The sequence below is a fragment of the Haplochromis burtoni genome, unplaced genomic scaffold (genome assembly GCF_018398535.1).
Source record: "Haplochromis burtoni strain Fernald_Lab_line unplaced genomic scaffold, NCSU_Asbu1 Contig_247, whole genome shotgun sequence".
Lineage (NCBI taxonomy): Eukaryota > Metazoa > Chordata > Actinopteri > Cichliformes > Cichlidae > Haplochromis > Haplochromis burtoni.
This window is the reverse complement of record NW_024582608.1, coordinates 146,693-162,987: the sequence shown is the minus strand read 5'-3', so window position 1 is coordinate 162,987 and position 16,295 is coordinate 146,693. Positions and strand designations below refer to the sequence as shown.

At 38.1% G+C, this 16,295-nt stretch overlaps 1 protein-coding gene across 1 annotated transcript in view; it reads left to right on the top strand.

Moving 5' to 3' along the window:
* The window catches only part of pdlim4 (PDZ and LIM domain 4), a 45,059-nt gene extending 36,483 nt beyond the window's left edge, over window positions 1-8,576 (top strand). Inside the window, exons 6-7 of the mRNA XM_005949228.1 lie at window positions 4,893-5,031; window positions 6,512-8,576. Of these exons, the coding sequence (XP_005949290.1) occupies window positions 4,893-5,031; window positions 6,512-6,716 (344 nt within the window). The 3' untranslated portion in view covers window positions 6,717-8,576. The remainder of the gene's footprint in view (window positions 1-4,892; window positions 5,032-6,511) is intronic.
* The last annotated feature ends 7,719 nt before the right edge of the window (window positions 8,577-16,295 follow it).

Sequence of the window (16,295 nt, the reverse complement as noted above, 5' to 3'; positions counted from 1 at the left end):
AACAAACTGAAAAAAATCAGTATGGATATAGATTTCAATTCATTTGTACCATGAAACTGTCTTCTGTTTGGGTTTTTTGGGGTTTTTTTTGTTTTGTTTTTTTTCATCAAATGTAACTCCATGTTTACTGGACAAGATTATATAACTCACAACTGCTGCCTTTAATGTGCAGGGTAAATGATGTTGAGGGCCGTGTTCTAACCAAAACAGGATCATTTCCACCTAAGTAGTTTTTGGTGCCTGAATTTATACAGGAAGTGTAATCAAATAAAAATGAAAAAGTAAACTAATGAGCAAAACACAAAACTCCTGAATGAGACACAAACCTCTTTTAGCTGGCGTGCAAACTCGTGACTTATTCATTTGCCAATCCTCCAACTTCCAAATGTGGACGTTTTTAATCTTTAAAAGAAGATTATCTCACCTTAATGCCAGGGCTAGCACAAAAGGGCACCAAATCCGAAGTAAAACTTATCAGGACAGCAGTATGCACTGAATATTTACTACAAATAAAACACAAAATAGTTTTTAAAAAAATCAAGTCTCTGAACTGGCATTATATAATGTTTAAGAGTTTTAGATAATTTAGAGTAGCATGATTTAAAGGTTTTCTTTCCCTGTAGAATACTCCGTTGTCTGGTTATTACATCTCAGGATCAGCCTTTGATGTGAGAGCTGACAGGATAATTAACAGCACAGGGAACAATTTAAACTTCTTCTGTGGGGAGACCTGGATCGGAGCCAAACCAGACTGTTTTCATAATTTGTCACTTCTTATAGCAGTTAAAGCAATAAGATGCTAACAACAGATGAAAGAGGTTGGATGAAAATGCAGATTTTAGGACTGGTGGATTAAAGAGATTAAAGGGACCTCTTTTGTCTGCTCTCATCTGCCTTTCAGCTTGAGTGACTGACAGGTTGATTGACAGACTAAATCCTCGATGAAACAGAGACTCTAAGTTTCATCAAGCTATCTGTGCCTTTGTTGATTCAAAAGCTACCTGTGTCTGTTTCTATTCTGTGTTAGAGAATTAAATCCTTCTCCAGATGCTGCTTGTTTCCATTTCTTTTTTTATTGTGAAACAAGTAAAAAAAAAATACTGCATTTGAATGAATGTCTTAAATTGCTGGAGGTGGTTCCTTTTTGGAGGCTAAAGCCAGTGTAGAGGTCGTGTTGACTTTTAAGGGCTTTTAAAGTTAAAGCAAACAAAAGTGTCAGTTTACCCAGAATTCCACAGAGTCTTCCATGGTTTGGTTGCAATGTGGATGGAGCGGTGGTGTGACTGTTAAATAGGAAAGTTGGGGTGTTTTAGGAAATACTGCAACAACATTACACTTGAGTACATATCCTGTTTTCCACAAGAGGACATTGTTTTAGCAGCAAGGACACATACAAACACAAAGATGTGAAAAGGTAAAAGCAAGGAAAACAGCAACATGAAGCATTAAAGATAAGAACACTCAAATGCTAAGCTGTGCCACAAACCAAAATTCAATCTGCACTGTTGCAGATTGAATTTTATAATTTTCACCTTTACTGCTGATCGTTTGAGGCAAATTTTGAAGGAACACAGACCGGGGAGTGTTTTGTTTCTTTAACAGTTGGAAAAAGAAATAAACACAGTGCCAGTGACCCCTGAAAAATACTCCAGACTCAAATGTTGTTTGTTTAAAGAAATTTCCAAGACGGGTTCAGGCTGTGTCCTTTCTCAGAAAAGACCTCTAAAGAGCACATCAATCAGCAGGACTGTTTTACTTTCAAAGTATAACATTCATCACATTTCTGATTGCCTCTTGGGTTACACCACTAATACTTTTACTTAATATGTGGGATATTTAAAGGATCTCTCCAAAATGACCACAACTGAAAAGGGTAAAATGATGAAAATAAGCTTAACACTGTTTGGGGTCCCAATTAACCAGGCAATGTCAAAAAAGAGGGGTTTGGGTGGGGGTGAAAGAGAAGCAAAATGCATCTAAAAAAAAGAGGGTTTCTAGGTGTCTAAACATGTGATTCTAGCAGTGTGAAGTGATTTCACGGTGATGTGACATGAAAAAAGACGTAATTGATATTTGGTGTTAACAGCCCGTTGTAATTTGTTACGCTTCTGTCAGTTGGCTTACATTTAATTATACTTTTTTTTTTCATCTGCATGTGTGGCCCCATATTAAAAACAGCAAATCTTTCTAAAACATTTCATCTGATCTTTCTCGTCATATTTTTCTTGCCATTATTTTTGACAGATTATTTTTGATAGAATCCTTCCTTTTAAACATCTTGGATGAAACCAAACCAACACAACACATGTTTCAGGAACAAATCAAGATGTCCTTGAAGAGTTGTAGAAACGGTACCTCTCAGTAGCTGTCGAAAACGACGCTGATTTCCACTGCCTTAAATTCTGTGAAGCTTCGCACTCTGCGTTTGACATGGATGGTGGGCACAAGTGTGCCTGTCTGTTTTACAGTGCGTCTGCTTGACATTAGTCACAGATTATAGTGTGAATGTTACATGGGGTGAGATATGTGCTGCAAATGGCCAACTTGTCACTGTCGATCAAACGATACATTCGTGTGTTTGGCAGCAAAATATAGCAGGCCTGTGTGGAATGGCTTTTTTTTTTTTTTTTTTTTTTTTTAGGTAAAGCAAGAGCTGAAAAGCCCCCTTTTGCACTTATTTATGACTGTGGTACAAAAAATGCATTAGCTTTCGCGTTTGTTAGAAAGTCATGGTTCCATTAGAGTGCCTTAATGGGCAACTGAGGCATTCATCCCAGAAATAACATGGTCTGATAATATCATCTCTTAAACACACTATGGAGCAGTCATAGGCTAACTGACACTGAGGGACAGAAATCACTTTGAGGAAGGTGCCAGATGTACGGTAATTACACTGTGGTTACTGGTAGTCATAGGTGGCCTGTTTGGCTGAACGGCCTCTGCTGGCACATCATCAGCAAAGGGAAGTCATGTAGTGGCTGTGCTCTACTGATTTACTCTGCTGCGCTTGGATGCATTGTACTGGCTCCAGATACCCACTATAAAATATCCCCTTTAATGCGTTCCAGTCAGGCATGACTAAATACCTGATTGTCTTAGAATTCACTTCTAATAAGAAATGACAACCATGGGAAGGTAGTAACACGCATCTACCACAGTACCACCATTTAAACAACCTAAAATCTGTTTTCAAAAATCATAACATAAGTTGGCATTAAGCTTTATCTTGAAAGAAGACAATTCAAAGCATGCATCCATGGAAGGTTTCTGAATCTCAGTATTTTTTAATATCAATACCAATTATGCCAGAGCTGCCCTAAATGACTGTATTGTTGATTAACAAAAAATATTTTATTATGTTTCTTTACTTATCCACCAGTGTGCAAATGCTCTTTGATCAAAATAATATTTTTTTTAATGCTAAAATATAATTATTGTGATTGTCCATGATTCTTAAAATTCACTGTTTTACAGTATTTACTTGCACTCCTGAACAGGAAAAGTCGTTTTAGTAGTTAAAAATGTTGTTCTTAAATAACTTTTTTTGTATAAAAACACAAATTCAGTTTGTTACTTGCATAATAAATAACAGTAATTTTAAACAATTTTTAACAGTATTTTTAAAAAGATTTGCAGGTTTTGTTTTTTCTGTAACAGATGGCTTGATAAATTTGTTAAGCCGTTTGTAAGCAGTATGATGAATCTCTTTACAAACCATTTTGCGTCTTTCACATGCGTCGTGTGATTGTAGCATATCGATGTGATGTGATGAGGTTCCATGAGGTACTTTCCTTGCTTGGTGTCGAGCCAGGCTGACTGATGCATTCCTCCCAGGAAAGGCACTACAGAATGTGACACTTGAATAGGGATCACGGGAAGGTGCCAGAGACACAGAAGAGGCACACAAAATGGAAAGAAAAGAAGGAATTCTGTGAATGTGATGTAAGGAGAACAGACAAGCAGAGCCCATATTAGGGGAAAAAAAAAAAAACATAGGAACATTTGCCAGTTTTTCTATCAGTATGTCTTGTAGGATTACTGTGTACATCGGTACTACAGTTTTTGCAGTTTCAATAGAACGAGGCTGAAGAAGAGCAAGAATGTTACTGTTTTTTTTTTTATTAAAGCTTTACCATGACTTGTCCCCTGGTTCCTGCAACCATGAACCAGGAGTTCAGGGCAGTTGCTGGGTCTTTGCTGTTTGGTTAATGCAGTGAATGTTGTTCATTTCAGTGTTAAAGTGTAATAATATTAGTTGGATGTTTTGCTTGAAGTCCTCACTTGCATGTACTTGGACAAACCAGCAGAAACATCTTCATATCCAACAGACACTATGTGTCTTTCATATGTGTTGCTAATAATATAATAACACAACCATTGATTAGTAACAGTGTGCTTGTTGTGCTAACAGCTGAGAAAAAGAAACCATCTCAGTTACACTTCTTCCAAGTGTATCTCACAAAGGCGCTTGAGAGTCACACAAAGTGAAAAATGGTTGAGTGGTGAACAGAAACTACAGACAACTCATGTAGCATTCCCTTTCAGGAACCTGTGTGACTTTTCACCTTCATTTAACAGAGTAGCGCTAACTTAACTTTAATTGAAAGAAAGCCAGAGAAATATGGAGACATACAGTCTGAGGAGATAAAAAAGATGGCAACTGGACTTAAACTTTAACTTAAAGAAGTTCAATTGCTTTCTTTTTCAAGCTCCCAAAACTACCATGACCTGAATGAGTGAGAACCTACAAACACATGGAGACATATATAAAATACGTTTACCAGAGGGATACAGAGGAAGTGTTGTGATATCTCAGTGTCTAGAATCCCTGGAGCATGATGTACTTGCCTTTTTTTCAAGTATGTCTCTTAACGACATATCGTTTTTCATAGGTGTGTCACCAACGGAGAGAATGAGAAACTTAAAGTCTCCCGTCAGATCTCCAATCCCCAAGTTGGGAAGCCCCATCCCCAGCCCTATGTCTGGTCTTCAGAAACTACCCCAGTGCACACGGTGCTGTAACGGTATTGTGTAAGTATTGTGCAAATTCTGACTTGTATATCCTAAGATGACAATAATATGTAAATAATGGGGTCATATTGGCGAGGGACTCTTTGGGCTGTGTGTAATATAAAAACATGTGCATAAAATATAAAAAAATGTACTTTTACATTTCAAGAAGCCATAAAAGTGATTAACTTGAAAATTTGCTGCGGTACAGTACAGACAAAATAAACATGACATTGGAGATATAATCGATTTTCTGTTGAAATGCTCATGAGGTTCAGCAGGAAGTTATGCATCTCCCACTTATTTTATCATTCTGTCTGCTGCCATAAAGTTTAAGAGTATGCGAGGTGAGTCAAGGTTCTTCCCCGATTTTGAAAACAAAGAAGTGATCTTTCACTGGTCGACATGCACAGACAGGCCTTTCAATAAGTCCTCAGAAAGCTCTGCTCACATTTATCATTTTAATGATTAAACCAAGCCATCCTCCACACCCTTTCCCATGCACACATTCTTCATACACGTATTGTGAATTGAACACACCTTTTGACAAACTAACCACATACACCGGTAATCCCCTCTCTAAAAAAGCAGCGGAGGTTAAAGAAATGTTTAAAAAAAATGATGTCATAAGCTTATTTTCAGTGTTAACAAGAGAACATTGTGGAAGCTTGTGCAGTATAATACGGCTGCTGTGACCTAAGCGCTTTTTACAGTCTTTAAAGATGTATTGAACACTGTGTCAGGAGTTTATCCTGCGAGTCATGCGGCCACTTTGGAAAAGCAAAGCACCAAGTTTATGATTTAATGGTCGTTGGCCCCAATCTCAAGGCCAGACAGGAAAATCTAATTGGAAACTATGAATGAACAACGTCCCTAACACTCTTGTCACCGTGCAGCTGACCAAAGTTCTTCTAAATTCACTGGTGCCAGTAAGTAGCCATGCAGCGGAATAAATGTGTACTGTTTAACAGCGTGTAACCTTTCTGCCACCTGAAGCTGACACACGGCATGTGATGAGCCGTATTCAAATGCTTGCATAGGTACAGTGGCTATAAAGTATAATTCCTGATTTGCATAGATAATGCAACATTTGATGAACAACTGTGAGTCATTCATTTTTGCTTAACGTCTTCTGTGATGAGGACATCTTTTTTTAAACTGGCCTTCAAAAAGTCAGACAGCCTTTAAAGGAAAACTGCATTTTGCAATTTGCTTATCTGTCCAGTTTGCGATCACGCATTTATGCATTCATATCTTCCTCTATTGCTAAAAAGGTGAAATATAAGCCTTGAACACAGTGTGCACTCTTATTTATCACATTTCAGCAGGACTGAATAACAGGCTTAACCAAACTACGTAATCAGTGTTTATCATGATCCAGTAGAAGCTGCAGTAATATTTGCAGTAATTCACTTCTGCAGCTGCAGGATTTTATAACTTGTTACATTTATTTACAGTATAGTAAACTCTTTTTTTTGTCCTCTTTTGTCTTTACATGTAGTGGCACCATCGTGAAGGCCCGGGACAAGCTCTACCATCCTGACTGCTTCATTTGCGACGACTGCGGCATCAACCTAAAGCAGAGAGGCTACTTCTTTATCGAAGACAATCTGTACTGCGAGACCCACGCAAAGGCCCGTGTCCAGCCTCCCGAGGGCTACGATGTTGTTGCTGTGTACCCCAACTCCAAGGTGGAGCTGGTCTGAGATAAAAGAGGGGGGGGCTATACTGTAATACAACTGGTAACCAAAATATTGTAGAATGCGGCTACTGAGTTTACTCGCCTAAACTAATCAGGGTCTGTCAAGCAGGAATGCTTATCTTGGGTCAGTTTTGACTTTAGGAGAGTGAAATTTGCAATTGAGTGATCCCAGATCAGTGCTTCCACACTGACAGACTTGATGAATGCTTTTTATATTGAGCATATCGAAATCTGTTGACAGAATACAGCTTTGGTAAGATAAGCATCGCAAATCTCCAGACTATTAAAAGGTTAGCGTTGTATGTTATAGTATTTAAACTGGCAGCCCTAAGCTCGAAACACATGGCAAAACTCATAAGAAAACAGATATGACTACTCTTGCTTTTTTACTGATCAGGTTATTACAAACGTAATCTCCCACTTAAGCCTTACACTAACTTTAAGACACCATGTGCATTATCACAAAATATTTTTGAGCTGATTTGCTGGGATGTGATGTGATGAGCTGTGCCGAGGATGTGGTTATTAGCTTTGAGGACTAATTTTCACAGTTCTCTTCTCACCACATAATATTCCAAGTCTTGTAAGGTATTCTGATATATTGTTCAAGTCCTGGTTATGGGTTAAAAGGCTTTTTTTTTTTTTCCTTCGCTATAATTCAATATTAAACTTATTTTTGGATGGATTTTAGCATTTCTAACTCACTTTTATGCAATTTACCTTTTCTGTTGCAAAACCGGGGAACATTTCTGTTTAGTTTCCACGTTTTTCTTCTGCTCACTTGTCAGTTATGCAAACAAAATAAGCAATAGTTCACTTGAAGCATATCTCTAACAATGTCTGGAATGTGTCAGTATGTTTTGGTGACTGGGTTTGCTGAACCTCTGCTTGTAATAAATGCCTCCGTTTGCAGCTATGCAAGCACCACCTTCTGAAAGGTAAACAAATCCCTGCTGGAAACATCCTGAAAACTCTGTGAGAAACTCTAGAACTTGTTGGGAGTCAACTTCAAAAAATGATTCCCCCCAGATGTGAAGAAATGCGACTTAAATGCTAAAGTAAATTAGTTGAATCCAGTGCATCCATTTCGTGATGCACATCTGCGAATACAGTGTAGGTAGGTGGTGCTTCTGGCTTATGCACCTGACTGCGAGAGGAATTTCACTTCTCACACTGAAGAATTCCTGTTCACAAGAGCACAGAGTTCACTGGGCGCTGAGCCTTCAGGTTGACATCAGAATTCTCTCCACCTCTCATGACAGCTTTTAAAAACGATTGTGTGCATTTGAGCCTGGAGACATAGCCACAGAAATCTGTTAGGACCGTGTAAACTGGGACTTCACAACCTACAACATGTGGGAACAATACTCACTTTATTTCTTTCTTCATTTTTTTTGTGACCCCACTATATACTGTAAATTCACACAGTTACTTTTTGGAAGAGAGCAAAAGACAGAAGTTCCCGCAGTGGCTTCAGATTTCTACAGCCAAGCCCTTAAGGCTAATGAAATATATTTCTACATTTCCTCAGAGGGAAGGGGGGAAATAAATTTAGGGACTGAGGTAGGGTGAGAAAGAGAAATGAGGGGACGACATGTATTTTGTTTTCTTGACAGAAAAACTTTCTGTAAGAAACTTGTAGCAATCAGTCTTAGCTTATTGTGAAATAATGTAATGTGTGGTGGAGTCAACGTGGTGCAGAGGAGCGATGATGTCCTTAATTTTAGAAATATTGCTAACAAAAATACTTCTGTAATTTGAAATGGGAATAAATTTTTGCATCGCTGATTTCCATTCTGTTTTCCAGATAGTAGCAGTGATGTTTAGCTGCTGGTATCTACCCAAGCTAGTTACGTGTAAATTATGAGAAAAATATATTGCTACCACATTGTGTCTTTGGTATTGTACATATTTGTTTCATTGTGATTGCTTTAACACACAGTATAGATCATGTCACTTGCGTGCCTTCGCAAACCCTGTGTCTAGTCTTTAAATAATTTCTGAGACACGAATCCTCTCCTTGTATTTAACTTATTGTTCTACCAACACATGTTTTTGTTCTGGATCTTCTTATTTGCTCTTTTTTTTTTTTTTTTCTAGGTTCTAAATAAAATGAAAAGTGCTTTATGATGGCATGATCATTCATTCTTTCCTGGGTTTAACTGCTGGATTTTACCACAAAAATGTACAAAAACACAAGAGACTCAATTTGTCTTAATTTTACACCCTAGCTCTGGCATGGTCCTTTCTTCATATTGCATGTTAGACCACAAGACTGCAATATGTGTGCTTTCTAACCAAGACCACATTACAAAACCCTTAAATGGAATATAAAAAAGAAGTAAGTCATGATTTAGAAAGGCACTTTTACTTTTGTGTGATTTTTCTGAGAAATTTGGTAAGAGAAGCAACTTCTTAATTATTGAGTATAGTTTTAATATAATTTCAAATGGATATTTTGCAAGGATGAACTACACTTGCTGACTGGACACACCTAAGAGGATATTTCCTGTGGTTATATGCCTAGTTCGTTGCTTTAGTAAGCCTCCATCATTGACACCTAATATGAATAGCATTGGTCATTTCATTACAATGCTGATACTGCAGAGAAACTTTGGCTGTTAGCATTCATGTGGAAAATACTTTCTCAAAACCCTCCTAAATCCCCAACAGGTGCCTGACTGTGTCCTGTGTCCATAGCTCAGTGGTCAATTTTGGTGTCATAAGGGAGACTTACAGAATGTAAGGCAGGTGGTTCTAATGTTGCGGCTGATCAGTGTACTTAAAGCATAAGCATGTAGCTAAACAGATTAATGAAGCCCCTTTATATGTATACATAATGGCTCCCAGGGTGCCTCAAGCAGCTGAAGACAGACAGTGATGAGGAACGGCAAGCAGAACTATCATGGAAGACCAACCCCTCATGGGGTATACCATAAACAAATAGGGGAAGTGATGGACATCAAGAGATCCTATCCCTGGGTAGAAAAAGGGCAGTAGAGCGGATCTGATCATGTCACAAAAACAGACCTTAACCAGCATATCCATACAGGCAGAGATCTACCACAGCCAGCAGGACCCCAGTTGCAGACTGTGCAAAAGTGCCCAGAGAATGTCAACACATAGCAGGATGTAGGATGAAAGTTGGGACAGCGTACACTTTAAAGCACAACCAAGTGGGACAGGAACATTTGTGCCACATAGGGACTAAAAGTCCCCAAGTCCCAATAGGAGACATCAATAAAGGTCAGTGAGAACAACACAGTTCTAAACAGACAAGCTGATGATGGCCAACAAACCAGACACCGGTGGTTGACAAAGAGCAGAAGATCACAGTTGGGATAGCTGTGGCAATACCATTAGACAGCAATGTGAGAAAATAGTCCCAGGGCTGAAGGAACAGCTGGAGCAGATCTGGAAGTCCAAAGTGGTCCCAGTGGTAGGAACATTAGGAACCCCCAAACAATGAGAGTGGATCCGGCAGATTCCAGGTACAACAACAGGGGTCTCCACCCAGCAGAATAAGAACAGCTAAAACCTAATATATGTGTATAATATATATATTATATATATATATAATTGGTTATTAGAATTAGTTAAACTTCAGTAAGTGAAAGAGAAATCAATATTTGAAGGACAGTACGAATCTAAAATAATGATAGAAGGTGAAGCAAAGGGCTAAGTTCACTCCTACTTCACAGCTGCTAATGCTTCAGACACCCGTAACACTCATAATGTTTACTTTATCCTTATCTTTTTTTTATTTTACTACTATACTACAAATATACTATACAAGTATATTTGTGCCACTGCAAGGGTTCAGACACAGAGAAATTTATGAAATAAAAATTAAAATGACCTCAATTTTGGTGCAGATTCCCTTCACACTAAAAAACTTCCCAGACCCACACAGTGAGGTGTAATGAAAACAGGCAGTGAGATATACAGCTGTTGCGTGCTAAGAGTTCTGCTTCAGCAATAAACATTCTTAAAGATAAACATTTCAAGTTGCTCAGAAACACAGCTTGCTTTGCTCTGCAGGCTGCAGCATCGCAAACTAAGCAACTAAGACTGTGAAAGCTGACTAAGCAATTTTATTACTTACCAGATCAGCAATCTAGCCAGTGTCGGCCAAGTTTATTGTGTTGAACTTCATGGAAAACGCTTCCACATACAGTATAGACATCTCACAATAAGTTTGTGGATAAATCAGAATAGACTCGGTGTACTTTTTTATGGTGGAACAATAAATCAGAGTTTAATGACACGCCCAATGCAATATATTTAATCCTTGGCTGCAATAGTTAGGGGCTATGTCATTCTGGAGCCCTCTGGTAGAAGTACTTGCTTGACAGCTCTTTCTGTACATATACAGAAGCTAATCATCATGCAGGATCTACGTCATACATCAAGTTGCCATTTTTCATACTTTACACGTTCTCATATAGATCCATTCTACCCTGTTGTTTTCTATACTATGTTAGAGATATCAATGAATTTCCATCGCACACTTACCTACAGATGATTAGGTTTTACATTAGGTTTCAGAAAGTTAATAATACAGTGCATCCTTTGTGTTTACAGACAACATCTGTTTGCTTTATCTTCTCTTTTATAATCTGTGCACTTCATTCCCTTTTTATTGAGCACAGTGTTCATTCCAGGTTTGTGCTCCACAAATATGACTCTGTTGCTTGTGCCAGCCATGATTTGCAGAGTCTCTCTGGACGAATACCCAAGCTGCATTTGGCTTTAAGTGACTGCACATGCAGCAGAACAGCATTCTAGCCATTCCTTTTCACAGAGAAAGTGAAGATGTTCCATAATTCAAAAACGCATACAAAGAGCACACAATAACTTAATTTATTAAAGTTTGGCTTTGGTGGAAGACTAGAGTGTGATGAAGGAGTCGGTAACTTTATGAAAACACATGCACTTTGGTGTCTAATAAAGCACTCAAAGCTTTGTTACTGAAGCTGATGCAGCGATATTAAGACACATGACTGTTTTTGCACTGCAACAGAAAGGTTTACTGTTGACCACTTTAAAACGTGAGAAGAACTTTACAGTCAGAGCTGGGACATTGCAGCATTTCTTTTATTTTGATGTCCGACCACTTGCTGGCCACATTGCACACGTTGCATTACTGTCTGTATAGCGCACACAATTCTTTTAGAAGAAAATCTGCTGCTCTGTGAAAAAGCAGTTTTTTCACCAGTTTCTAGACTTCCATGTTTGTTTGCACAAAGTAATTACAAATAACTTGCAAACTTCTTTGAATGTAGTTGTTTTAATTCAGACTTGGAGAAAACTGTGTGCCTCAGTATGGATAGACTTCAGGACCAATTTTGTTACTCATGAAGGTATTTGAGGGGTTTTTTTTTTTTTAATAGGGTATAAAAAGAATAGAAGGATAGTAGTGATAAAAATCTTCACAAAAGCATGAAAAAGCCACACAGTTTGTGTACACCCATGGTTTGTTTGCAGAGATTCTTGTGCATGGAAGCCTCTCAATCCTCTTAATGTTTAAGTTGGCCCTGAAAAGATATTGAAGCTTGGATTACGCTCTGCTTTGATTCTCATTAAAAGGGGATTTAGAAAGAGACAGTCACTGATCTTGAGACAGCAACACCATGACCTCACTGTCACTTAGCTACTAGATGAGAAATAAGTCTGGACTTCACACTCAAGTGAGACTGAAAAGATCCTCCTGAACCAAACCTCAGGAGGATCTTTTCAGTCATACAGCTTAGCAAAATAATGTAAACTGTTTTGATAGCTCTTAGTAAAACGTGGTAGAAAGTAACCAAGTAACACATGCTTCACTTTTGAACACTTGTTTTTTTCACATGAACTCACTCAAATAAAAAAGTTTGGCATGTGTTTCATGGATGTTTCTGATTTGAAATAGATTAAATGTATCAAGTTTGGTCATTTGTGTAGCCTTTGTCAGACGTACCTTATGTGCTCTCTGACTTATAGTTACTTAAGCTAAGTTGCCTAATCATATGTCACCCCGCCCTGAACTAAACTGCTTATACTGAACTGAGCTAACACTTCACATTTAAACAAAACAAGAGTGACAAATTAATTTTGCAGCAAAGAAACATAAGGTACTTGGAAATCGTGTCAACAGCATGTCATTTGTGTTTAAAGATTTGGACTAACTTGACTGGAGGGTAACAGAATCCACAGTGTACCGCAAACAGATGACATAAGATGGCATTCGAAGACAGATCGGGAATTAGCCGATATTTGTTCATAGTGTTAAAGATATGCAGGCCATATGCTACATGTAACGAATACCCTGTGAGGTTTTTGTTTATTCTGAAGAATATAAATGGCCAGAGGAGCTGTCATGCAGTTGCCAAGAGGGCTTTGCTAGAAGATCTTTTGTTTTTCAGAGAAGTGCAAAAATATCTGCCCTGTTGAGTCTGTTTAAAAAAAAAAGTGAACATAAAAAGCAAACAGATGGCTCTATGTTTTGGATAGAGCTGGATGAGGTGTATTTACGACAGATGGAGGCAGTGGATCGGTTTCCACATCAAGAGTCCTTCTTCATTAAAAGAGAGTCGGGATTTTTTCAGATATCAGGATTGCCTAAATTTGCATTTTGTCTTCTGGCTTTTGCTTATGGATGAAACTAAGCTGAAACCATCACTTGCAATCCAAAAATGTCACGTTAACGTGTGTTAAAATGAGCTGTATGCATGTGAATTTAGCAATAACTGTCTTGTGATAGACTGGTATGCAATGATATTCATCACATTCTACTTAATTTCAGACTGGTTCAAGGTGCATACAGCCTCTCACTTTATTTGTTTAATCTTTTGATCACTTGCCATACTTGCAGTGTGATTGCGTCTTTTTTTCTTATCCCTCTGAGTTAAAAAGACAAAGATGCTTTCAGGTTACATGCTGGTCCATGCCATCAATGTATCAGGGATTTCATATTTCGAACGAAATGTGAGAATATCAATTTCAAAAATCAAGAAAAAAAAAAGAATTATAAATAAAAACTATGAACAAAAGACTGCACAAAGGGGTGATTGGCAATGATATGGGTGGAAAGGGCAAGTCTGAGCAGAGATGGAAGAGAGACAAAGTAGATACACAAGTTCAGCAACTCAAAATAATACATCACGTACCTGAGAAGGTAGACTAGAAAAAAAATGGAAATCTGATGAATGGATCAAGGTGAATGTGATAAAATGAGGTCATCCAGCCTCGCAAGAATCCTTATCTATTTAGAAAAAAAATCTTATAATAGTGTACTCTGTGCCTCATTTGACTTGGAATAAATTTGCATTCACTCTATCATCCCCCCCAAAAATGGCTTTATTTCCCAAAAGACAATTTTGGAGATATGGCTGTATTGTATCTTCATAAAAAGAAGAACTTTTAGTACAACATATGGTTAAGTTTTGACTATAGGAGTCAATCAAACAATGATATTCATCTGATTTTACTTAATTTCAAAACTTCTTTTCCTTAACCAGAAACAGGAGCCTTTGGGCAATATTTCTATAAAGACTGACAAAAAAATGTTTTTTCAAAGTTAAAGGCCACACTGTGAACAGCTTATCGAAGAATTACACTGAGAAACTCCAAAACCACCCGCTCTCACACACTGAGTTTACTCCATTCCAATGCCAATGACTGGGATTGTGTAATTATAGTTGTGCTAATATGACATAATGTTTGATAGATCCACAGATGTGCAGAGGTTTTCTGCAGACTGCCTTGATGAAACCAATGAGTTAGACCATGTCGCTAACAAACATGAGCTCATCCCCACGTTCAGACTTATGACTCAAACTTACCACAAAGTTTGATTCATGTGCATTCAAGAGTGAATATTTCATGCCGGACTTCCAGTTCACTTCAGCACATTAAATAAAGATTTGCAGTGGGAAACTCTATTAACCTACTGGGAATAATGTGTATGAGACTCACAAAAAGATACGGACAGAAATGGAACTAATTAACTTGATGAGCTTTCTCATTTGCAATATGATAAAACAAATATAAAGACATGTTTTAACCTTGTTACCTGAAGTCAGTAAGGAATCTTTTGGTGAAAGAATAAAAATCGCCAAGTTTTCCAGCTATTATTGCATTGCCAATGTGGGCCCTGCCCTGAGGAGCTGGCAGCCACCCAGGCAAAAGAATGTCATTAATATTGATTAGTTTCAGGACAAAGGTTAATGTTACCTCATCTAAATGTTATTTGGAGGTCATCCTACATAGGAAGCACAGCCCTCAAAACTTCATTTTAATGTTCTCTGGTGAAAGGTTACAATGGACACACAATGGATGCAATGTAACTGAAGGGAAAGAGGGTTCATGTGGAACTCTTCTGTAAACTAGGATATTTGTGATACTAGATGAGAAGAGTACTAAAAGATAGGTATTGTCAGGTGCACGGGTAGAGAAGCTCACAGGAAAGATACATTAAAAGACATTTGCTGTGAAAAAAAGATATAAAGATTTTATATGAATAATCCTGCAAAAAATACACAGGTGTAATAAATTGTACAGTTCCCACTTTAATGCCTACCATGAAAGTGGCACAAAGTTTTACTGTCAGCCGACCAGTTTCATCCTTGGTTATAAATGTACTGAGTGTGAATGGGAAAAGGATCTGTTGCCCAGATGCACTGAATCGCTCTGCTGACTGATTGATGCCCTAAAGAAGAAGAACAGAAACACACAGCATATTGCTGCCTTTTCTTTTCAAGTCATATTCACTTCAAAGGTGATTTATACATCAAACACAACATTACGTTACCAGAGGGAAGATTTATGTGCAGAATTTCTTGAACTAACTCGGGTTATTGAATAAAGTGGTATCCATTAAAGAAGGCCGAGGAGCAGCACACAGAATATACTGTAGCGCTGTAGAAGCCTTTCCAAATACACCCCCATTGCTCTAAGATTGGTATTCACTGTTCACCTGCTGGTGAAGGGGTTCAGCTCTCCCCAGTTGGGCTATCAATATCTCAGGTTTCTGTCATCAGGGTCTTTGGACACATGGGCACACATGGGTGAGGTGTGGTTTGCAGCTCCACAACAGGGAAGAGATAGTGTGCTGGGGTTGGGGGCACTGCCAAGGATGCTGGCAGGACACCTGGGATCGATCAACTAATCGTGCTTTCCCTGTTTTTACTGGCCTGCTGGGACCAGAGAAGAGGTGAGAACTGAGCCAGAGGAAATATGGCTGAAAAGCTGCAAAGCACAAGTATGCTGTCATCGCCCTGAGCTTCCTAGTTTTCACCAGCTAGATAGCAAGATACGCGAGATAAGGTATTTTTCTTTTTTGTGTTTTTGAAGAATGGTCTCTGACCTTCTATTTGACGATTGTTAAACTGAAATCATATAAAATATTGTAATAGCTAACTAACATTGTAAACTAGCTTGATACACGCTTACAGCAAGCTTGCAAAATAACACGTTCATACTCAATTAAATGTACAAATTATCATACCATTTTAAACAAAAGAAAGAGACAACAAAGCAACAACATTTTAAGGTCCATATCCGCTTAGAACAATAATACTTCGCCATTACGTTCAGCCATGTC